This window comes from Monodon monoceros, unplaced genomic scaffold (genome assembly GCF_005190385.1).
Source record: "Monodon monoceros isolate NGI ecotype Baffin Bay Population unplaced genomic scaffold, NGI_Narwhal_1 Super_Scaffold_18, whole genome shotgun sequence".
Taxonomy (NCBI): domain Eukaryota; kingdom Metazoa; phylum Chordata; class Mammalia; order Artiodactyla; family Monodontidae; genus Monodon; species Monodon monoceros.
Window position 1 is genome coordinate 27,410,054 of NW_021703774.1, and position 23,927 is coordinate 27,433,980.

Consider the following 23,927-nt stretch of genomic DNA (forward strand, 5'->3'; position numbering starts at 1 on the left):
AGCCTTGAACTGTGATTACATTTAACATAATCTTTTCTTCTTGCAGCTTTGAATAGTGTTGCTGGTGAGAGACCACTGCAGCTCTCAAGCTGCTAAAAGCACAGAGGTTTTGTTCATAAAAACCCACAGTAGGACCATTAAGTTAGCGATTGTCTTCCCACTTGCCACCTTGCTTTTATAAAACAGAAAGGAGCTATTTTTTAGAACAAATCAGCAGTTAGAAAGGCAAGTGTTCCTTTTTTACAAACAGCTGCAGTAACATGCCAGATTTTCCTCACTGGTGTTAATTAATTGAACAGATTTTGGAATGTGTCGTCTTGCATTATATCCATTAATGGTCCTTTGGCTTCCTCTTAGAGGAAAAGAGGATTTGTTTGAGCTCCTAGTAGCTTTTGCTGCCATATAATTACTTTGGTTAAATGCTCTAAGGAAGTTAGGCGACTAATGCTGCCTGGATCCAGGGATTCAGAGGTAGAATGTGGGGTTGATCCCCCTGTTTTCTTTTCCCGCATGTGTGCTATTTGGGTTTTTTTCATAGTTCATGTCCATCATCATCACTGTTCCCTCTGAACCTTCCTTCAGTGCAGGAACGCGTTTATATCCGTTGACTGGGTGTGAAGGCCTGGCTGGGGCAGCCGGCTGTCCTGTCAGCTGTCACTCGCATCCAGCTCTCCTCCTTCCACAGCCCCGCTGGCCTGTGCAGCACTGAGGGCCCAGGGGAAACCTTCATTCCTGCCGCAGCACCTTCCCAACTCACAGCTCCTCTTGGGGCCACGATCAGAGACTTGCCCCTCACTACTGCCAAGCTCAAAAGAACAGGAGGGAGATGGAGTGAGAGGGTGATATAATTGACTTTAAAGAAGATCCAGATGCAGGGGCCCTCATATGGTCATCAACAAGATTTAGATTTACGTTCGGAAATGGGATTAATTTGTTACTAAGTTGACAGAATGAAGATTCTCTTTTAACTTTCAGCTGACAGTGCAGCCTCATAGCAATAATACTCCTTGGAAAGGAAATTCAACCCCTCCTCCTGTCGAGAGCCAGGCTGCCCTGGGCTTCAGGCCTCCCTGCCCCTGGTGCGATGCCTGGTTGCAGCCCAGCGAGCTGGACAAGCCCTTCCCTGGCGGACAACACCAGGCTTCCCACATGTGCTGTCTGTTCGCTGTGCAGAAACACACCCAGCAAAACAAAGCTGCTAGCGGGGAAAACTATTCCTTTGAAATGTGATTGGCACGTGTCAGAGTCTGAACATTAAGATTTCAGCTGCTTTTCCCCTAGAGAGTTTTTATAGAGTTTTACAGAGGTTTTATATGCCATCCACAGCTCCTACCGTCTTTAGTATATCTGAAAATACTGTGGAAGGTGTTTGACCTAAAAGATGGTTTGCTTGGTACCTAACTGGTATTTTATAAGGAGGCAGAGATTTCCCCAGATCGCAGTACTATCTGGAAATGAGGACTATAGTTTAAAAGGTCTGTTTGCAGGAGGGAGGTTTACACAGAGCAGGGAGCCTCAAATGCTACTTGTGAGATTGAGTCCCACCTAATACAGTGATACTTTCTGGTACACTCAAGGCTACAAAGTTTGGTTAGCAACTTGATCCCATTTCCAGAATCTTCTATTAAAAATAGAATACTGAAAAGAACAGTGAGAAAAGAGCATGAATGTTTGTTATTCTTCAGAGGCATGCAAAGCATCATCCTTTTTGTGTAACAGGGTCAGTGCCCGTGATGCAGTGGGGTCTGGCCTGTATTCCTTCTCCTATTACATGAAATTTATGCTCCCTGGAGAGGTTGGAAAATTAAAAGAATTGGTAATGTACTTCCTATATGAATTTGAGGAAGTGGAATTATTTTGCTTGAAGAAGGTTGGGTATTTGAAAGACTCGCTTATTTCCTGTAGCACAGCATATGACCAAAGGCACTGCAAGTGGAGCAGAGGGGTTTAGTGGGGTGAGCCCCGACGACACAGGGAGGGACTTTGCGCAGAGCCCAGAACAGGGAACGTTGTGGACTGAGCGACTGAATTCATGACACATGTAAAGGAAGAGCATTCTGACACTGCAAGATTTTAATCATCAGAATAGTTATAGGAAGAGGTTGGGTGATCCTTCGTAACCTTTCAAATGCAAGAAAACAGGGAAGAGGAAAAGGGAGGAGCAGCTTAAATGGAAGTCGTCTCTTTCCATGCCTTTCAAGTCTCCCAATTTGTTTCCTGATGAACTAATACTTAGATGCTGGCCTCTTTCCCTCTCTTTACTTGACTTATTCTCTTTAGTCTACTTTAAAGTTTTTTTTTGTTTTTGTTTTTGTTTTTTTGCGGTACGAGGGCCTCTCACTGTTGTGGCCTCTCCCGTTGCGGAGCACAGGCTCCGGACACGCAGGCTCAGCGGCCATGCCTCATGGGCCCAGCTGCTCCACGGCACGTGGGATCTTCCCTGACTGGGGCACGAACCCGTGTCCCCTGCATCGGCAGGCGGACTCTCAACCACTGCGCCACCAGGGAAGCCCTAAAGTTTTATCATAGGAAAATTAGGAACAGTAAGTTAAGGCAGATATTAGATGTAGAATAAAGAATGTAAAATCTTAAACATGTAAATCAAGGGCTCAAATGAAATGGAATCCTAATAAGCTTTATTTTGCAATCACACCTAAAGCACCATGAAGAAGAAATGCAAGCATCTGAAGACAGATTGATACTGGATTCTAGGCAGATACTTTGGGTGCCTTAGGATTCTTTGACTTTGTAACTTTGACATGCATGTTTTCATGAAAGTAAAGGTTATGGAAGATCACTTGTTCCTTTTTATTTTTAAAAATCTTGTCTTCTTCAATAGTTTTTCACAGTTTGAGCCTTGAGATGTTAGTGTCTTGAAGGAGATGATTGGATAGTATTATTTCTTCATAGGTCATGTGTTTGAAAGTGAGAAAGTTTTTGAAATAAGTGTATCCATCCTATGTTTTATTGATAAACACAAGTTTCTGGGAGCTGTTGCCTCCGTTAATCTTTATTACATTAGGGATTAGAACTATATATACCAGAGATTATGTCGCAAAAAATTAATGTAAAATTAAAATAGCTGTTTCCTGCCCACAGATGATGAGGACGGTATGGACTGCACGGACAGTGAGAGGCGGCCGCACTTCCCTCAGTTTTCCTACTCTGCAAGCGGACGAGAATAAGTCTCTTCTGCTACTTCACTGTCATCTTAGATTTATTACTGAAAATGATTCCTGGACATCACAGCAGTCCTAGCTCTTACAAATGCAGGAGCACCTTCAGACATCCCAGACCAGTCCAAGGTCTTCACCCCTCGCCGCCTTTCACCCACATGAGAACACACATATATGCAGACATACTCGACTTTTGTTTTTGCATGAAATTGTATCTCAGTCTAAGGTCTCATGCTGTTGCTGCTACTGTCTTACTATTATAGCAACTTTAAGAGGTAATTTTACAATCTTTGGAAGTCATGAGCCCACCATTGTTCATTTGTGCACCAACTGTCATCTTTTGATCTTTTAATTTTTGTTTTTCCCTAACAGTGAAGGCTAAATGATTCTAGGTATATTTTTTAACTTTCTAGACGATAAATCAAAAACTAATTAGACTAAGAAGATTTAGTTTATAATTCAGAACAAGCAATTGTGGAAGCGTGGTGATGTGCATATGCAAAATTTTAGTAAAGCATATCAGATCAGTGCGTAAAATAGGTATGTATCAGTAAGATCCTACTGGAATTCATTAGGAAGCATTTGAGAGAAGGAATGAACAACTATTAAGATAGATATACACATTTATAAATTTAAATTCTTATTCGATACTGCAGAGGAAGCCTGATATTACATGTGGATGTCCAGATTTCACAGGCAGTTGTTGGCAAAGGAACATTGTTCGACCAAGGAAGGAAGCATATGCACAGCAGAGTAGGTCACTTAAAGGGTCTACGATATGATTTGCACCAGAGAGCGTTTTATTTCCCCTGTTCTTGGAAACCTTTTTCCCTTCTTGATATTATCACCTCTGATGGCTGAAGAATGTAGACAGGTGTAATGATCCTGCTTTTCACCAAAATTTGTACACCAAGGTAAACAGGTGTTTGCCTTATTTGTTTTAATTTTTTACTTTCAGTTCTACGTGAATTAGCTTTTTCTCGGATGTTAAAACTTTGAATGTCCTTTTATGATTTTGTTTATGTTGCAGTAGTATTTATTTTTTAGTGATGAGAATTGTATGTCATGTTAGCAAATGCAGCTCCAACTTAACATAAAACAGACTTAACTGCAGTTTCTTTTGACCCATGTGCAAGGAATGTACACGCCGATGAGAATCATGCACTTTTTCTCCTATGTAAAAACAAAATTTTGATGAGGCTCTGAAATTGTACATATAGACTAGAATTTGGCTTTAGGAGAAGAGATGCTGTCATTTAACCCCTTGGTGCTAAAAATGAGAAATCCCCAACTATCCATGCCAAGGGGTTGAAACAAATGGATGTTATATTTGCTCTTTTGAGAATTGAAATATTATGACGGCCTGGCAACATAATGTAATGAAGAAAATTGAGACCTGGATGATAAGAAATGAACTTTACTTGGCAAAATGAACACATCTCAAGTATTTATGAAGTGGGCAGTAAAGGATAAGGACCTGGTGTGTTTATTCTGATCATGGTACATTTATCACTGAATTAAGCCATCAGGGAAAAAACAAAACAAAAAAGAACACCTCCAACTTTTCTTTTTCTGTATATACTCATGTCCTCAAATTCCGACACTTCTCACTGAAAGGGGACATGTATGCAAACCTCATCTTTCTCTTTCATTGATGATGATCTTCAGATTAAACCCTTTGGTGCTAGGAGCTGACATTTTCCAAAGCAGCCTATGAAGTCCAGGGGGCTCCTGACTCCGTGGAGCCATCGTGGAGATGTATTTTCGTTAAACTATGTGACAGCTCCCAAATGGAAGACTACAGCATGGCGTAGTGTACGAAAGAGCAAGTGACTTTCTAAGTAGGATGAATCATATTCATATGCAGATGTCTTAGCCTCTGGACGCTGGAAGTGTGGGTTTACAGATATGAAACCACTGCTGGCAGTGGGTGGACCACTGGGACTGACAGGGGGTTAAAGGGCATTTTACTAAGGCAGCTAAGACATATTCAGACATAGATTTTATCCTAATTTTTCATATTTCTACCTGAGTGAAGTTCATCCTTAGTACTGAGTAGGAAGTTACAGTAAAATGGTAGTTCATTCTTACTTACACATATAGCTCAACTTTTTTTTTTCACTTGGAATTATGTTGAATGTTTCACTTTGACAAGAAAGTAGACTAGAAGGTATGTCCTGTAAGTTGTCTTGCATCCATTATATAAAAAAGGAACAGGTGAGAGGAAGAAAGGAAAGCTGAGACTGGCTGGTGTTCAGAGCATTCATTTCTTCAGAGGGAAAGTATACCATACACTAAGCACACAGATAGTTTTGGGGTTTTCCCCCCTCCCCAAATCTTAAGGTGATTTCCATGACCTTGGCCAAGGACACTTCCTAAGGATTAATGACAGCGTTGACTGTGCCTCAGGCTGGCCACTCTGCACAGCTGGCTCTCCGTCCCCAGCTGGTGCCCGGGGCTTAGTCCCGTATCCCCTCCGAGATTCTGTTAGCGTCACACAGGGTGTGTTGTTGGCTTTGATTTTTAAGAATCCCTTACTTTCACTCCCTGATCTCAGTCAGCTGGCATGGAAAAACAATAGAAAACCAGAAATGTGTGTAGAAGGAGATTCTAAAACTTCCCTCATGTCTGCCCATAGCTGAAGTTTCGGATTCTGGTGGACGGAAAGGCCTGGCCCTGGAATCACTCTGTCAGAATAGCAGAAGTTCAGGCTTTGCAGACTCCTTCCTGTACCAACTTCCTTGAAGTCTGCCTCTTGCCATGATGCAGCCATCTTGGAGGAAATTGGCCGTCTCTGCTTGGACCTTTGGCAGGGCTGCTCACAGCTTTGCTTTCCACACTAACTACATAGCATTATTCCAGTGTTTTCCATTTCCCATACCTGATTTCCAGCTTCTTAAAGCTGACTGTTCTTGCAAGGGCCACTTGCTTCTCTTAGAGTACAAAGTAAGGGCCTTCCTTACTAACTGCAGGGTCTTTCTATTACACCTCAGCGTACACACTTTGCTGCTACTGTTTGTACTGTGTCTACAGTAGAACTCCCTTATCTTGCTCCTGGTACTGCATTACAGGCAAGCATGAAATGTAAAGTATTTATTTAAATAAGAAGAAAACCTCTAAATTGGTAATTGAATTACCTCCCTGTAGCTTTATAGTTTGTGACATTTCTTGACCTTGCTAGTTCTTTCATTAGATCCGCGCAAGATCTAGTCATCTGGTTAAGGATTTCAAGCAGACGCAACTATGAACCCAAGAAACTGTATTACTATTACTGTTGGTCATACTAAAACTGTTTATTTCCTTAAGTATATGACCCACAAGGATGTGAAATAACTACAAGAAACTGTTTTTGTACACTGTACATCCTTAGTATTTTTACACGTATATGATAGGGATGCACATTATTTTCCTTCGTACAGACAGCTTAAATAAAGCACTATGTCAATCTGCTACTTCTCTGTTTATTGTTGTTGGATGTGGTTCCGTAATCTCAGAAAATTAAATATTATTCTTTTCTAAAAAAAGATGAATGGCGTCACCTGGTATTAACCCATTCTATATAAAGTGTGACAGGAAAGTATGTACATTTCTTGTAGCTCAAAACACACACAGGATTTATTTTATTACTTCAATAAAATGGCAGTAATGCAACTGTACAAACTTTGATGAAGGGCTGCTTCCAAAGGGGGGATGCTGACTTCCCAACAATGGGTTTAGGAGAGATCTGTGAAGCTGGAGATAGAATAGGTATTTTTTGAGATTTGTTAAGCCCCTAGCAGTCCTCCCACCAGGTGGTTTGGACCCAGAATTCTTAAGGAATGTAGCTCATCAGTAATGTCTTCCTGATAATGTGTTGCGCTGCATACTTCCTTTCTTAGAGTATATTTTTAAAACGTCATGGCAAATTAACCAACTGCAACGCGGGTAATAGATGGGCAGGATGGTTGGACTACAGTCTGATTTACCTAGGGTCATTTTTCTGATTTTACCTCATAAACCTAAATACTATTGGAGAAACTTGGCTTTGCTCCTGTGACTATGCCAGATAGAGGAACGGCTTTGGGACCAAAGTTGGTCAAGCATGTTATGTGTATGTCACACAGCCAAACTGGAGGGCATTCTTACATGTGCTCTTCTCTCAAAACCACTGGGGTGGACAGATCCAGGAGGCTAACATAAAGTGACCTCTATAATTCTTTAAAGGTGCTATTTTTAGAATATTGTATAATTTATTTCCTGTTCCTGAAACAGAATTAGGGACAATTAATATATCTTATGTGACAACCTTTATGTCTAGCACACTTGATGAAATCAAAAAAACTTCTGAATCTGAATAGAAGTTCTATTCTTTCAGGCTTGAACCTTGTCCATGCTCGAGAGACTCAATGGTCTTAGCGGGTGTATCATCCCACCGCCTCCAGAGCCCTAATCCACATCCTTCTGAGAGGCCATGAAGAGGATGTGATGTGATGTGATGTGATGACAGATCCGTGCCAGGGAGAACAGCCTGAGGTCAGGGACTTGTCCCGACTGCAGCCTTGCCCTTAGTGTTCCATTGTCATCCTCAAGGACAACACAACACTTACAGCGCCCATTTTTATTACTTTAAAGCACTTGAGGGCTTCATTGTGAATAGTAGAAATACTATGTTAAACTAAAATGACGATCTGTGTACAGATGTTTGATAGAAGTAAATTTTGTAATTTCACTGAGTACATTTTTAGCCTCCTCTCAATTACTGCATATTGAAGAAGAAACATGACACCACCAAGCCAAAGATGCTTTTTGTCTGTTTTTGTTGTTAACAGAGTGGAGAGGATAATGCCTAGTGCTTCCTGGTGTCTTCTGACTGCGCAAATTAGCAGGATGATAAATAATGGAGTCTTATGGGATGTCGATTAAAAGCAAATAAAGTTGAAGGATAATATATATAGATCTCTCCAAGAGGGAAAGAAACACAAATGGCAGGAAAAAAGGTTTGGTCCTTAATACCGTTTAGCCTAGTAAAAATATGTGCCTTTTTTTGGTGCGTTTTTTTTCATCACTACAAGATAAAAAGGAAACATTTCAAGTCTTCAAAAAATTCATTTATTGAAATTCACATGTGTAACAAAGCATACAAATGAGCAGATATAAAAACATAATAACTTCGAGCCTTTTCTGAAAACATACACCAGGAGGTCTCCTCATCTAGTGTCAGACTTCAGCTCCAGCCCATCCATCCTGCAGGGACCGCTTGGCAACGAATGTGGCAGTGATGACGCAGCCCGTCGCAGTCTAAGGTGGGGTCCGCTGGGAAGGTCGTGGTGCATTGTGGCATATTACGTATAAATCAGATGAATGTAAATATCTCTTTGTAAATCATTTATTTCACTGTTTCATCCAGGTCAGCAATCAGATTGTGGCATGCTGGGTAACTGGAAAAAATGATAATAAAAAGTAAGTTTAAATAGATCATGTTCTTCAATGTGATTTGTCTTCTCACTGGTTTAGTTACCTCTTTCTAAGTTTTTGTAAAAAATTCTTATGCAAAAATTATAGAAATTGTACGTAACCAACTGTATGAAAAGTTTGTAGGAATATAAGGTGAACTCTTCTAATGCTTTAAATCTGAAGACACGCTATATTCCAGACCTCTACATGTCTCTTAAATAAGGGTGGTCTGATGACAGGACACAGCTAAAGAGCCATCTCTTCCCCCATGGACAGGAGAAAGGAGACACTGATTCGTGCCAGAATCTGTTTACTGAAAATTGCTCAGACATTACAGTGAGTAAAACTGGACAAAAAAACAGGATGTGGATAGACCAAGTGTCCCTAAGAAATTCCTGGTTAAATGATAACAAGCTAACACCTCCAAATGTTTAGATGCAGACAGTGTGTTTTAACATATGTAAAGGCATTTTCACATGGAAACCACCTACCACATGCTGGAAGAGGGAATTTAGTGTATGTCCTCTCCTAGTTTTAAACAGGAATAAATGTTTCAAAACTAGCTCATGAAAATTGGGTTGAGGGAGTCGCAAGTTAGGAAAGTACTGCTGCCTGCCCTAGCGGATGTCGGATGTGGCTGTTCAAATTAGTTTAACCCACGTCAGGAAGTGGTGTCAGAAACCACTGGAAATAGTTACATTGCACAGGACATTTCTCGAGTACCTACTGTGTCCTGTGTGGGAAGATGATTCAGACACGGTCTTTGCCCTCCAGGAGTGTGAAGTCACCAGGATGGTAGAGACTAGCTAGAGGGCCAGGATGATAACTACCGAATCCCAGTTCTCACTTCAAGAGATGAATTGGAATGTAATGCAGGGACACGGGCCCCATCTGGTCTCTGTTTGGCTGGGTGAGAATCATCTTCAAGAGAAACAAGTGGGCTCTGCTCTCCCCAACAGAGATTTCCTGAATTAGAGAGGGCTCTTGTCTACCCAACTTAAGCCACGATTACTTGTGGAGGATTTCCAAGACAGGACGAGTGATCAGCGTTTCCAAGATCAGAGTTTGCACAAGAAGAATATGAAAATTAGCCTGTTATCTTTTTTAAAAAATGAGAAAACGTTTACATTTCAAGTAGATTTCCCAGCGTATGTGAGACACTCATGACTTTTTAGTGAGCAATTCTGTGGGTTTCGACACAGGGCAATTAGAGTATCGTGTGCAGCCCCTGCTCTCAGACAGTGGGGGGCCCCGGACGTGGTGAGGAAGTGAGTGGTGTCTGTGTGCATCTCTCTGGGGGTTTGGGAGGTGGATGGACCCTCCTTCGTGGCGCCCACGGGGCTCCTGGAGCATCACAAGGAAGCCAGGGAGCCCCAGGGCCCTGCCGCTGCAGAAAGGGCGCCCCTGTCCTCAGAGGCTGCCGCCAGCTCCATTTGCCCGTCAAACACAGGATCTCCAAGAGCTGATTTGCCTTCTGGTCCTGACTGAACTGATCCAGTGAATGACTGGCTTGAATGACCCTCCCGTCCCACAGACAGGCAGGCTGCCTGCCCACCGGGTGCTCTGGAAATGGTGGCTTACGTTCTAACTTTAGAGATTCGAGGGCGTCTTTGAATACGAGAATAAGCATAAACTGCAATAGGCACGTTTTCAAAAAAAAAAAAAAATTTTGACCTTGAGGTAGAAAAGACACATACGTGTAACACGTATAACACAGAACAGTGAAGACCTGAAGTAGAAGGGAAATGTATTGTGGGAATTTTTTAAAACCAAGCTCCAGGAAACGGGCAGTTCTCGCATGAGTCTTCACGGTTCCCGCCAGGAACTGCCCATCGCCTGGCCCAGTCCCTGCTGGTACTTGCCCAGGGGTCAGCCCACAGTTCTCTCCCGGGCTCCATCGGTTTTCTCTTTCATTTGGTTTTGGTGCAAAGCCCTGCATTCCTCCTCATAGTACTTACTGTTCACTGCCCGAGCCGTCGTGAGCATTCAGCAAATGGGACTGAATGAATCATGTACCCTGTTATGTCACTGTCTTCCTGCTAAATAGCTCTCAGTGTCACCCTTGGATATCTGGATGTTTAGTAAAGAATGTTTCTCGGTTCTTCCCCTTAGGCAGGGAGCATGTCCAGAGAGACAGAATCTTTAGTTACTGCCAAAATCTGGCTCGTCTGCCATCACTTCTGAGGGACATGAGCCATGCCTATTTCCAGAAAGCTGGTTCACTGCCCACACCGCTGTGGACACCGTGAGGTCGGGCTGTAAGGGAGGTGAGGGTGTGTGTGCCGATGGGACACAGCCAGTGTGAACCGTGGCTTGAGCCCTCAGCCACCATGTTCCCGTCCCTGGACCATCGCACTTGTCACCGAGGCCCCTTGCTGTGGCCCCCCTGGGTGGTGTGGCCACATCTGCAGTTGTCGGTGGCTGCCCTCCAGATTGAGGAGGGCTGACAGCACCCTGGCAGCTGCTCTTCTGCAGCGCTGTCCACAGATGATATAAATGCTCCCCAACTGCAAGCCCGCTATCAGTGACCCGTTTTCTTTGTTCTCGTTTTAAACCCTAACAGAGCCTTCTCTCCACAAACCCTGACTTGTGTGTCTAATTTGTTTCCGAAGTTTAAATTCAAAGTTTAAAAAACGAGTCTCTCTGGGTGACCTGAATTGTTCCCCAAGCAGCCACACTGCGGGGTCCAGCCGAACCTTCTCTGCGGCTTCGTTCCCAAGCCTGCAGCTCAGGGACGTCACGGCACCAGCTAGGCCCTACGCATACGGATGCACACAGTTCAGCCTGCCCCTTGTTTCCACCATGTGTCTCTTCTCTGTGCATCTCCACTGGCCTCTTAGCAGCCCCTCCCAATGGAATATCCCTCCTTCTTGCTTTTTCCCTTGTTCATTTGTACGTTTTCCATCTCTGTGTGGCCAGGTTAAAAAAAAAAAAAAATGGACCTGTTCCTCATGCCTCTGGCAGAAAAGCATCTATTTTTAACTCAAGAAAGAAGGTAGAATCCCTCCCCCAACCTCTATCTGGGGCATTTCAAAGCTTGGCCTCAGCTGACAGAGCTCCAGGGAAGCCCCCAGTACCCTCCTCCATGTGTCCCCACTTTGGGAGCCAGGCCACTGCTCTGCGGCTTTCTCAGCTGGGGCCCAGCTCCAGGCTGCTGCCCTGGGAGAGAGGGGCCTCCCTCCCCCTTCCATGCAGCCCATGGCCCAGGGAATGAATACCAGTCTCTCTGGAAGTTCATTTCCCTGCCCATTCATTTCCCAGTTTTAGTCACTCCACTCCTCTGGGCCTGATTTTTCCATCTGTGCAAAATGGATGCTAAATGATTTCTCCAAGTGGCCCTTTCAAGCCTTCAGCAATCACAGTGCTACCCTGCTAGACGGTCATCTCTTCTGGGCCCTAGTAAGGCAGAGAGCTCCGTTTTAAAAGGAAGCTGGTTCTATTACTTTTTTTTTTTTTTTTAACCAGAAACTGAGCGATGCGGAAGCAAAGAACTTACTTACCTGAAGTGGTCCAGAACTGTGATTTGAACCCAGGCAGTTTGACCTCAAAGTCCAGGCTCTTTTTATGCTATTCCAACCAGCTTAGTGAAAGAGCAACCACGTTTGATATTTCTGGGATTAAGTAGGAATCAAATATATCAGGCAACCCGGAATAAATCAGCCATGTGACCTATGGGTGGTCACCAATTTGTCCTCACCAGTCCCCTGCAGAACTTTGTAGAAACGTGGCCTCAGACATGACCACTGACCTGTAAGAAGGCAGTTCTCCATCCAGCACGGGGCTCAAGGTCGCGAACTGCAGGTCAGGAGAGGCCTGCCTCTGCCCCACACAAGTCACCGGAGCTCTCGCTGAGCTGTGTACCCCTCCGGCCAGCACAGCTGCCAAACGGGCAGGAGTTCACGGCAAGGTCGCCACAGATCCTCGATTTATTCTTCCCTCCCAGCTGCCTGGCTGGGTCTCTGACAATGAAAGCTCTGTGGCAGGCAGAGTTCAGGCTCCATTTTCCCTGGACTCTGGGGCCTGGCTTTGCTGCCTCTGGGCTCCAAAATCGGAGAAGAACTACAGAAGCCAGAAAAACGCAACGGTAGAGGCAGGACAGACTTCCTCGCAGAAAGAAAGTGTGGACAATGACGCTGTAGCTTCCTGGAAAACAGTAGCTCGATCTGGACTTGGGACTTGCAACGTGAGGGGATGCAGCGAGCCCTGTGCACAGACAGGAGCGGTCAGAAGCGGAGGCCACGCGCGCCCAGGGGCGGGACTGCTGCGCCAGGTTCTCCCCAGAGCACACTCCAGCATGGGGGTTCCTTCCACAACCCTCAGGATCCCCAGCGTGTCATCTTCCAGCGTTCTTGAATCTCATGAGTCACGAGAACTTCCCTTGCACATGGGCAGGGGTCTGTGTTTTATACGCACCATGTTTCCATGGTAAATAGATTTTAAGAATTCCCAAAGGACAGACAGTGTCACCAACAGCAGAGAGTGGAGCCTCTGGCTGCCTCATGTTTGAAAGCGTTAAAAATAAAGACAACATTGACATTTGGGGTTGTAATGTGACGGAATTACAGTCTTTTAAAGGCAAGAACCACTTATCTACACTACATGTAATATTCAGTGTTTTGTTCACTTGTCTAATTGGATTAAAATATTTAGCTCCCTTTAAAATCTTGATTGTGAATTTATATTGCAAAATGTAATGTCTGACTCGGGAAGCAATAAGTGGAGCAAATGTATCTGAAGCAATGTAAAATTCAATTTATTTTCCTTCCATGAGTCTTATTCTGAAATTATTCACTCTTGGACAAAGTGAACTAACTGTTAACGAAGAGCAAGTTTGGCTTAAATGAAGCTGTATGCGCTTTTCAATATCAATTACACACAGGGCCTTTAGTTAAAAAAAGAAAAAAAGTTACACTATGCTATTTGAGTTTGAGGAAGCTTGTCTGAGGGCCGCCAGACCCCAGGTTAGAAATGCCGCGCCAGGGTCTTACGTCATCCTTTAACAGCCCTCAGGCAGCAGGGAGTTAATGACATTTTCGCTGCATATGTTCAAGTTTATTTAAAAAAACATGCAAGTCACTTCGGTTGACAGTGTCTTGTACACAGTTTTGAAAGAATCAGGGCAAACTTTAACAGAGTCAGTTTTTATTTGAAAAATATTTTCTGGGAATGTATCAGTGTTTATTTTTGAGACTGACAATTCGGGTGAAAATCAGGATAAAAACAAAAAAACAACAATTTGGTTGAAATCAAATTGTTTGTTTTCATCTATTTAGAATTCTTTCCAAAAAATCTTGGTTCAGGAGGAGGCTTTTTAATTTATTTTATTCAGTGTATCTGCTGTTCTATTCAAGCACCATCTGTCTCGCAGGTAGCTAGCTTCGTGGAAGCGCCGACGTAACTGGGTGAAGCCCTCAGGGCTCAAGGAAGGACCACCACAGACTCTGTGGACACCTCCAAGTCCCAGCTGGGCGACCCTACAGCTCAGTTTGCAGGGGCCCGCAGGAGCTGCACGGCCCTCACTGGAGCGCACAGTTCTGAAGCCTCCCCCTACCTTTCCTTCAGGTCACAAATGGGCCTTTCCTCCCTTCGTCATCATCTGTGTCTTTGTTTCTTGTGCGTGTTTCCAGCTTTCTTCATGAATCCTTTGGTGTAACGAGGTAATCTCCATGATTTTGAACATAATCACATATGTCTGCTGGATCCATGCACAAGTTTAAATCAAATTAGAAAGTAAATTCACTGCCAAAAATGCTCAAAAGTCATAGGGCCAACTGATTAATCACCAATAAGTCAGTTTCAAATGCTGTTTTCTAAATTGTAAAAGTGATGCATCTGAAGGGACTAAAAAGGCATCCCTCCCCAGACTGAACACTGAGGACGGAATCAAACAGCCTTTTGGGACAGAGGCTATCAGAAAATGCAAATCAGCTGAAACCATATCCATCACCAAATAAATGTACAAGTAAAATAATCTTGATGTAAATGACAGTCCTCCAAGTGGACAGATAATTTCCATTCTTTCCCGTCTCTCGGATGCCATTCTCCCCAAGAAAAGACCCTTAAGTTCCTCACCAGCTGCCGCCACCCATCCTGGCCAGATGTTAGAGCCCCAGGCGCTGGGTCACAGACCCCTGACCCCGCTCCCAGCTGTCAGGCCTTACCAAGACTCCCCTGGGGCCCAGGTTCTGTATCCTGGACACCACCCCTCAAGTCCCCACCCCCCAACAACCACAGTCACTCCCGTCCCTGAAGAGAACAGAGGAGTAAGACTGGGTTAGTGTTTTCATGTCTCTATTTCACTACAAGAACTAACATAGCAATTCATGATGTTTCAAAAGCTGTCTCCCAGAAGCGTTTTCCCCAGGAGTGAAGCAGGAGATTCATAAAGCCAGTGTTTTTAATCAGTCCTAAACTAAGAACAAGTCAGAAGAGCAGCCTTGAACTTGGCGATCAGCAAACTGAGCCACGTCCACTGGGTCAGCCACAAGGCCGGCCCGACTCTCGCCAGGCTGGCCACCACACGACAGCAGCGTTTCAGGGGAGACGGGAATTCTTATGGCCAAAGAATGTCACAGCGGCAGTTAGGACGTTGAGCGGCCCCCTCGGCCAGGCATGTTGCTGTGCATGTTTCAGAAGTTAAGCAGAAACAATTTAGAACAATAAAGCCTCCTAAACAGGCTAGATGCTTCCTGTCAGAGGCCACTGGCCAACCCGAGCTTGTCATCTGCTTCAGGGCCCGGGGCTCGGCACAGGAACAAATTGGAGGGATGTGACTCAGCTTCAGAGCAGCTGCCCAGGCCAGAAAATATCCATTCTCTTTTGACAATCCAGTGGATAGAGATTTTTAGAGTTTGACGTGCAAAATTATTATGCTTAATTCATCCAGGCTGGGAAAATGGAAGCCTTTAGCTAAACCATCCCGAAACCAGAGACAAGCCAGAGGAGTCTCTCCCCCGGAGAAGGATGGGTGTGAAGTGGGTGTGGCCGGTGACTCTGGAACCCTCAGGAGGTAGCACCCTCCAAATACCTGCCGGAGTCAAATGGCAGCCTTACTTACCTCAAGTAAGGCTCCCTGGAAACTAAACTCACAGTTCAAGTTTATTCCACGGCAGAAACAGGTCTAACGCCGCACTTGGGCGCAAAGAGCGGGCCTTTGCTTTAGAGAGTAGAGAGCTTGCCTGGGTTCCTGTCTCCTCTTTGAATGCTAGTATTTGCTACTGAAAGCCAACATTTTCTCTACCAAGCTTCTTTTGTCATGTTCACATTAAAATAATTCCAAATGCAATATCTGAATCTGAAAGATCCCTTTAGAGATGAGCCAGATGGGCCAGTATCAGATAGCATAGGATGGTCAAATCATTTCTGTTGCTTCAGGCAAGGGAAAAAAGACCTGCTCATTTTTCTGAGAGAATTTTGAGGTGTTAGGGTATTTTTTAAAATGCATTTTACAAAAATTTTGCAATCCATTTGGCAATTACCGGGTTTTTAAAGCCCTGGAAGAGGTTTCTAAGCATTGATGATCCATGTTAAGATCTAAGTGGGCTGTCAGGTAGGCAGATGGGGAGTTAAAAGGCAAACCCCACAGGATAATGATCTGGTCCAGAGTGGAGAAGAAACTACCACCTGCTCAGAGCTTGTATAGAAGACTCTCCACAACCCAAGTTCTAAAGTCGTTCTCAGCTCTTGGAGGTCAGGAGCTCCACTGGTGCTGTGAGTCCCTCCAGCTGTCTGGAGACCCGATGGCCGCAACCTTTGGCTGGCACCACCCAGGGCCCCCCTCAAGGACCTGCCCAGACAGCTGAGTTCTGGTTGAGGTCTGGCCGCACAGGTACAGGATGAGGTGACTGCACACATTGGAGGAGCTGGGTGAGAGCAGTGAACATCGTTTCATGGCTGTTGGCCCCACAGGATCTCTGCCCAACCTGTGCTTCTCCCAGGACCTTCCCCAGTTTGGGGAGGAGAGAGGAAAAGAAAATCCCTGATATTTCTTTGGCCTGTAATATGCAAGACAACCTGCCATGCACCTCGCAGCTGCCTCATTTAACACTTCCAGTGTCCCTTTGAGTTAGGCTGGTATGGTACCCACTATGCAGATGTGGAAACTGAGGCTTAGAAGAGACTTCAATGACTTGTTCAGGGCCTAGGGACAACGATGCATTCTGGAATCATTCTCTGTTCTTTCTGCCTCCCAACACTTTCAGAGGCTCTCAAACCCTAGTGTCTTCACTGAATTATCCAAACAGCTCATTAAAATGCAGATTCCTGGGCCCTGCTCCCAGAGATGCTATCTTGGTGTGTGTGAGAAGAAGCCCTGAAACCCATGTTCCTTTTTTTATATGTTATATGATGCTTATACAAGCATCCCGGATGCCTGTGTGACTGTAGGGCGTGTGGCTTGTGTACCACCCTTCCCTGCAAGCAGCCTCAGAGGCCCTGGGAGGCGACAGTGCAGGTGTGTCTCCGTCCCCCAGCCTGAGCTCAATGACTGGCTCCTGGGGATGCTCATTTACTATTTGTGGAACAAATGAGGACTTTTGCAGAGGGGTTTGGTGGGCTGAGTGGGAAAAATCACTCAGAGGATAGTGGCTCCTCTATACCTGTTTGGGCACATGGTCATTTTGAAAAAAGAGACAACTGTCTCATCGTTTTCATTTCCTGATGCATTTTTCCCATTAATCATTCCAAGCACTTCTTGCACGGCGTCCCCCGGGCACTCATGGAGCACCTCATTACCCTAACAAACTGCTTGATGGGGTAAAAAGCCCAGCCTCCCTGACAGGAAGAGAAGCAATTTAGGGAAAAAATAAAGGTTTCATTCCCTTCACCAAACTTACCTGGACACTCTTTCCCCCATTATCCCTGCTGGTGGCCCCAGGCCTAACCTGAACAGGGAAAGTCTGTTAAGGAGTCAGACTTAGGCTCCATTTTCAGTGTCCCTACTTGCTAGCTGTATGCGCTTGTTTGAGCCTCAGCTTCCCCATCTGTAAGATGGGGATAATCAATCTTGCAGGCTTGTTCAAGAGTAATGAGAGTTAATGCATGTTATCTATGGAACACTGCCACGCCCTCCGCAAGCACTCCAAACCCTAGCCCAATTATCAGCCAGCTGATTTAAAGCAAGACTCCTACATTCCATTCACAGGGACTCCCCTAATTGGGAGCACCTCTTTCCTCCACCAATTCAAACAGACACGTCCCCCAGGGGCAGTTCAAAGCTGACCTCCTCCAGAAAGCCTCCTGACCACTGCCTCCCGCCCTGCTCTCCCGCCTCCTGCAGTCCTCAGCGGTGGTGCCCACACGGTGCGGCTCAGCACTCCGTGTGGCTTGGTGCTTCACTGTGGGTCTGTTCTCCCGTACGAACTTTAGCTCGCTAAAGGGGGCAGGTCCAGGGCCCGCACTTCTGTGTCCTCCACTGTGCCCAGCACAGTCTTCAAGATCTCCCTCCCAGCTTATTCGCTAACCAACGTGACCCCCGGGGATTTTAGCCTGGTAAGACGCAGCTCTGTAAAAGGAACAAGGGAAAGACCACGTGTACCCCGGTGCGTTCTCTGGTGGGTGAGGTGCCCTGCACAGTACCTGGGATCTCAGATGTCCCACCTCTTCAGACAGGCTGTCTCTCCAGCAGAAGCTGGTTCTGCTTGCTGAGGAGCTGCACCAGCTGCTGGGCTGTGGCCTGGCTGTGCTTGTCTAGTTGCTTTAGCCTGGAGAAAAATCCACCGCAGAATTAGGGATGGGTTCTGAAGACTGGGGGCAGTAGGCCTCAGAGAGCAGGGGAGCAAAGACTTCAGCCCTCTCCCTGTTTTCCAGTGCTCTGTGTGTTGGAGGGAAGGTCCTGACAATGAACTACGAGCTGGGAGTCAGGGTGACCCTGAAGTGAGGCCCTTGGACGGACTCCATAAGGTGAATGGAAGTGTATCAGATATGAAAGGGAATTGGGAGTCTTTTCGGTGAGCTGTCAGTTAGGGAGCACACAGATAAAACTGAATTAAAACTCAAACCTTAAACTCCCAGAGGTCAAAGATGAGGGGCCTAAATGCCTCCACTGTTCAGCTGGAAACATCTCTGGCAGACTGGAGCAGACAGCCGGTCCCGGCTGGGGAAGTGGGCGAGGGAAGGCGGAAACACTGAACTAAGGGTTTTCCATTATTAATCACTCAGTCAATCACGAGCTCTGGCATCGCTGACCAGATGTCTTTAAAGATCCTAAATTTGTCATTCTGCTGATGGGCTCTCCTCTCCAGACTTGCTAATTCTCTATTATCCTCATTTGTCCACAGACGGCTTCCTACAACCAGTAGCACACTCACCCATGGAAATGTAGGCCTCGGATTAAATTTAGACTTGAACAACTACCCAGAACTGTTCCGGAAAGAAGTTGGGTGTGTCATATGCCCTTCCTCACAATCCTCAAAAAGCACCAACAGTGAAATTAAGTTGTATTTTCACAGGAAAAGTTCAAGATGCATTTCAAACTTCAGGCTACATGTCCCGCATTGAGTCAAAAACTTCGAAGATGGTTCTGCAGACCCTGGGCTCAGCCTGCCCTCAGTTCAAGCTCTCCAGCGACCCCGTTTCTGGCAGGCTCTGAGCACAATTAAACATCTGTGAGGACAGACATTCGGGACTTAGGTAGGGGTGGGCAGACTTGTTTACTAAAAGGATGCAGCACCTGGAGACAGGTAAAACTAAAACCTAACAGTGGTCTAGTAATTTGCTCAAGCTCTCCTCAGGTTCCTCCGCCAGTGGCAACCCTCCCCATTTCCCAGATGGCACCTACCGCCTGCCCCGCCCCCTTCTCGAGCTCCAGTGGGTTTTGCAGGAGGTTGTTCAAGCTGCCCCAGGAACACTTACTGCACCCCAGTCTGCACCCCTATCCTCTCTGCCGAACACTCTGTGCTCCGGGTTTTCAGTCACACCTGGTTTTCTACTACCCCTCCTTCGAAGTGTCCCACATTGCAAGGGTGAGAGGCGGGAACTGGAAATACCCGATGCAGGGGTCTAGCAGGTGTGGCACATGCTCCCCAGGTAGGAGCCCGCTCTGACCACGTCCATAGGTCTATGCCCCGCCCACTGCCCCTGCTGTTTCTGGAGAGAGCAAGGACCAAAGACAGTCCTTTTTTTTTTTTATACAGCAGGTTCTTATTAGTTATCTACTTTATACCTATCAGTGTATACATGTCAATCCCAATCTCTCAATTCATCCCACCACCACCACCACCCCAGACCCGTTTTCCCCCCTTGGTCTCCATACGTTTGTTCTCTACATCTGCAACCCTATTTCTGCCTTGCAAACCAGTTCATCTGTAGCATTTTTCTAGATTCCACATATATGCGTTATTACACAATATTTGTTTTTCTCTTTCAGACTTACTTCACTCCGTATGACAGACTCTAGGTCCATCCACCTCACTACAAATGACCCAATTTGTTCCTTTTTATGGCTGAGTAATATTCCATTGTATATATGTACCACTTCTTCTCTATCCATTCGTCAGTCGATGGGCATTTAAGTTGCTTCCGTGACCTGGCTATTGTAAATAGTGTTGCAATGAACATTGGGGTGGATGTGTCTTTTTGAATTATGGTTTTCTTAAGGTATATGCCCAGTAGTGGGATTGCTGGGTCATATGGTAATTCTATTTTTAATTTTTAAGGACCCGCCATACTGTTCTCCATAGTGGCTGTATCAATTTACATTCCCACCAACAATGCAAGAGGGTTCCCTTTTCTCCACACCCTCTCCAGCATTTGTTGTTTGTGGATTTTCTAATGATGCCCATTCTAACTGGTGTGAAGTGATACCTCATTGTAGTTTTGGTTTGCATTTCTCTAATAATTAGTGATGTTGAGCATCTTTTCATGTGCCTCTTGGCCATCTGTATGTCTTCTTTGGAGAAATGTCTATTTAGGTCTTCTGTCCATTTTTTTTTTTTTTTAACATCTTCATTGGAGTATAGTTGCTTTACAATGGTGTGTTAGTTTCTGCTTTATAACGAAGTGAATCAGCTATATGTATACATATATCCCTATATCTCCTCTCTCTTGCGTCTCCCTCCCACCCCCCCATCCCACCCCTCTAGGTGGTCACAAAGCTCCAAGCTGATCTCCCTGTGCTATGCGGCTGCTTCCCACTAGCTACCTATTTTACGTTTGGTAGTGTATATATGTCCATGCCACTCTCTCAATTCGTCCCAGCTTCCCCTTCCCTGCCCGCCCCCGGCCATGTCCTCAAGTCCGTTCCCTACGTCTGCGTCTTTATTCCTGCCAAGGAGAGTCTTATTTCCTGTGTTTGTAGCTACTTAAAACCAGGTTCAGGGTCTCCCTCGCCCCGAGCCTGGGTTGCAGTCTGGCCCTGCCCAGGCTCCCGATTCCCTGGATCAGGCTGGGACAGATCCCAACCAACAGCAAGTATCTTCCATCCAAGTGTGAGCACTTTCCTGCTTCCATACTGTATAAATTACATTACCTACCCTCCCCCCCGCCTTGCCCCCATTGCCCTCCTTCTGATATTGGAGGAGAGAAAAAAACGTTTCCTCTGGTGAAGCCTTGGCCATCGCAGCTTTGGGAAGCCCAATCTACCCCCACTGCCATCCATCACGCTGTTACGTGCAGCAGTTGTTCCTGAGAGCACAGTCTCAAACCCACCCCAGTGGTATCAGACCAAACCGAAGTTTTCCTCCACCGAGTCCTCAGCATGGAGAGGCTGGGAGAAACAATGACATCCCAGGGAGCAGAGAAGCCAGGCCAGCCAGCTAGGGCCAGGCGGGCATTCTGCCCAGGCTGACCCACTCATCTGAGCAGCGACTCTGCTGTCCAGCACTGGAGCGGGTACCTTTGAAGACACAGAGGTGCTGAGAACAGACTTTTTCCTTGAGAAGCAAACAATCTAATGCTTTGCTATTTAAATCAGACAGGCAAAAACATCCTCATTAGCAGCTGAGCTCTCTAAACCGTCAGGTGTAGGTGGCTTTCCCCCTCCAGTTGAGTCTTGGGTGTGGAGAGAGCGACAGGCTAAGAGCTACTGAGGTAGTAGTAGCCCACTGACTTCAAGCTTGCTTGAAACAAATGAAACAGCAGCATGTGAAAAATAGGTGACACCATCGAGGCTTAAAGTCAAGAAGGCGCCAGGAGTGGTCATCCTCCACGTGGTCCCTTGCCCCGTGTATGGATCAGTGAGATAACGTTCCTGCTGACTGATGGGTTTAGTGTGTGTTTTGGGGCTCCTCGAAAGAGTGGCTGCCGGATTCAGGGCTATGGGCTGAGCCAAAGCCTGTTCTCCCAGCACAAACAGCCGGCCACGGGCTGGCCGCACTGCTCACCGCCAGAAGTGGGGTCAGTTCCTGCCTAGACCCTCCTCCAGTGGAGCCCTCAGAACCTAGATGAGGCTCAGCTGGTGGTGTTCTGCAAAATGTGGGCCTTGGAACCCTGCAGCAGATATCCAGGATCCCAGGCCCCGCCCAGACCAGATCTATCAAGTCCCCGGGTGTGAGCCCCATATCAGCAGCAAACCAGGGTTTTCCTGCAGAAGCACCACTGATAGAAGGAGTAAGACCCTTGGGCAAGTCCTGCCTTCCCTCCAAGAGGCTGAAGCCTCACTAGCTTCACAGCTGAAGAGCCAAGGATGGCTTCACTCTGATTCAACTTGAACTCCAAGCAGTCCCTCTAAGGAGTGTTTTTTCTCCCTTTAAAAAATATGCTCCCTCCTTTTTCAGAGTCAGCCTCTATTGTGTCACTTTATTGCAGCAATAAAGTCAATCACAAGTTCAGAAACGGTAAAAACAACAACAAACCCAAACTCACATTTGTTAAAAAAAAAAAAAAGCAAACAAACTACAACCCAGGTTTTACATAAAACGGACTTTGTTATGGAAATATATTTCAGTGGCAGCTCTCTCAAGGCCTATTTTGAATATTAGGAAAAGACTTGTTTTTTAATTAAAAAGTTATTTTTTGTAACAGCCTTCCCCAAACACTGTACAACCCAGCCTACGCTATTCATGAATGCTTTATTACCATCAGCTAAAAGAGATTTCTTGGGGTGTCCTATTGACACATACACTGTCTTTTATTCTCCATGGCGGTTACTGCTCTCATTTTTGTTGTGCTTCTAAGTTCAAGTCTTCAGCCAACCATAGCTGCAGCTGCCACCGCTGACAAGAGCTAACATTTACTGAGCCTCTGAGCTTATTCCTCCATTAAAACTCACTACAATCCTAAGAGGTATGGCTAGGATTATCATCCCATTTTACAGATGAGAAAACTGAAACTGACAGGTTCAATTAACTTGCACAAAGTCACACAAGGAATAAGTGGCAGAGCATGGAGGCAAAGCTAGGCCGAGTACAGGTGTTCTTAACCACCGTTAACGGTTGGTTAATTCACTGAGTTACCTCAGCAAACCAACTCTTGGTAAACAGTTCTCATGATGTCAAGAATTACAAAAGATCCCTTCCCTTAGGGGGTTCCCAGCCAATTAAGGAGACAAAGTGGGTGCTGCACTGAGGGTACCACCAAGGCATTAAACCACAGGGTCAATACGGTAAGTGCAAGGACCAGGAAGGCTTGTGCCTACTTAGGAAATGGATCACCATTTTCACCATCATCTACTAAGTGCTTACTATGTGCTAAGTGCTTATCATTTATTAACTTTTTAGTGCTCATGACAATTCCATGAAGCAGGAACTGTTGTTATCCCCACTTTAAGGATGAGGAAACTGAGGCGTAGACAGCATATATGACTAGTCCAAGGTCACTCGGATGGAAATTTGGGACGTGAAAAGATGAATGGGTGTTGGTCTGGCAGGGGCCAGGGCAGGGCCTTCCCACATGGGAGGTGGTACTGTAAAGGCAGTGGTGTCTGGAAACTTTGTGCAGTGTGGCTTGACCAGAGGCTGTGGGCTGCTTGGAGGGAGGTGATGTTGGGACCCAGTAACGATTTGAGCCGAACTAACAACGGATGTTGTCCTTCAGACAACGGCATTGCCATTTACCAAGAGAAGATGGGAGGAGGGACAGGCCTGGGGTCAGGGTGAGGTACCTGTGAGACGCCCACTCACCCCCCCCCCCAGCACTTATTCAGCTTGGGGCCTAGAAGTGTCTGGCTGGATCTCCAGCTGTGCCGCCCAGATCTGTCAAGAGGTAAGGCCGTGAACGTGCTAGGGAAGCCTGGCAGAGATTTTCAAGTTTGTTAAAATTACAGACACCCAGGCCCCCACCACCTACTGGCCAAAACCTCTGCTGCAACGAGAATGAACATGGCCAGGCCCAGGCCTTGGGGAGTAGCCGCCTGTCGAGGCTGGCAGAGGGCACGGAGCCAGA

General features: G+C 45.8%; 2 protein-coding genes across 5 annotated transcripts in view; one reads left to right on the top strand and one right to left on the bottom strand.

The window, feature by feature from the left end:
• The window catches only part of AKT3 (AKT serine/threonine kinase 3), a 386,997-nt gene extending 380,369 nt beyond the window's left edge, over positions 1 to 6,628 (top strand). For all 3 annotated transcript variants that reach the window (XR_003794278.1, XM_029227105.1, XM_029227106.1), the window contains one exon: positions 3,100 to 6,628. Coding sequence is in view for 2 of the 3 variants with exons in the window: in XM_029227105.1 (XP_029082938.1) it covers positions 3,100 to 3,185 (86 nt within the window). In the remaining variant the exon portion in view is untranslated. The remainder of the gene's footprint in view (positions 1 to 3,099) is intronic.
• A 1,268-nt stretch (positions 6,629 to 7,896) lies between these two features.
• SDCCAG8 (serologically defined colon cancer antigen 8) overlaps positions 7,897 to 23,927 on the bottom strand; it is a 259,213-nt gene continuing 243,182 nt past the window's right edge. Inside the window, exons 17-18 of one of the 2 annotated variants that reach the window (XM_029227092.1) lie at positions 18,186 to 18,310; positions 8,249 to 8,593 (exon numbers count right to left, since the gene is read on the bottom strand). In XM_029227092.1, coding sequence (XP_029082925.1) covers positions 18,211 to 18,310 — 100 coding nt within the window. In that variant the 3' untranslated portion in view covers positions 8,249 to 8,593; positions 18,186 to 18,210. Of the gene's footprint in view, positions 8,594 to 18,185; positions 18,311 to 23,927 lie in introns of both variants that reach the window. The other variant, XM_029227094.1, reaches the window with a different exon arrangement.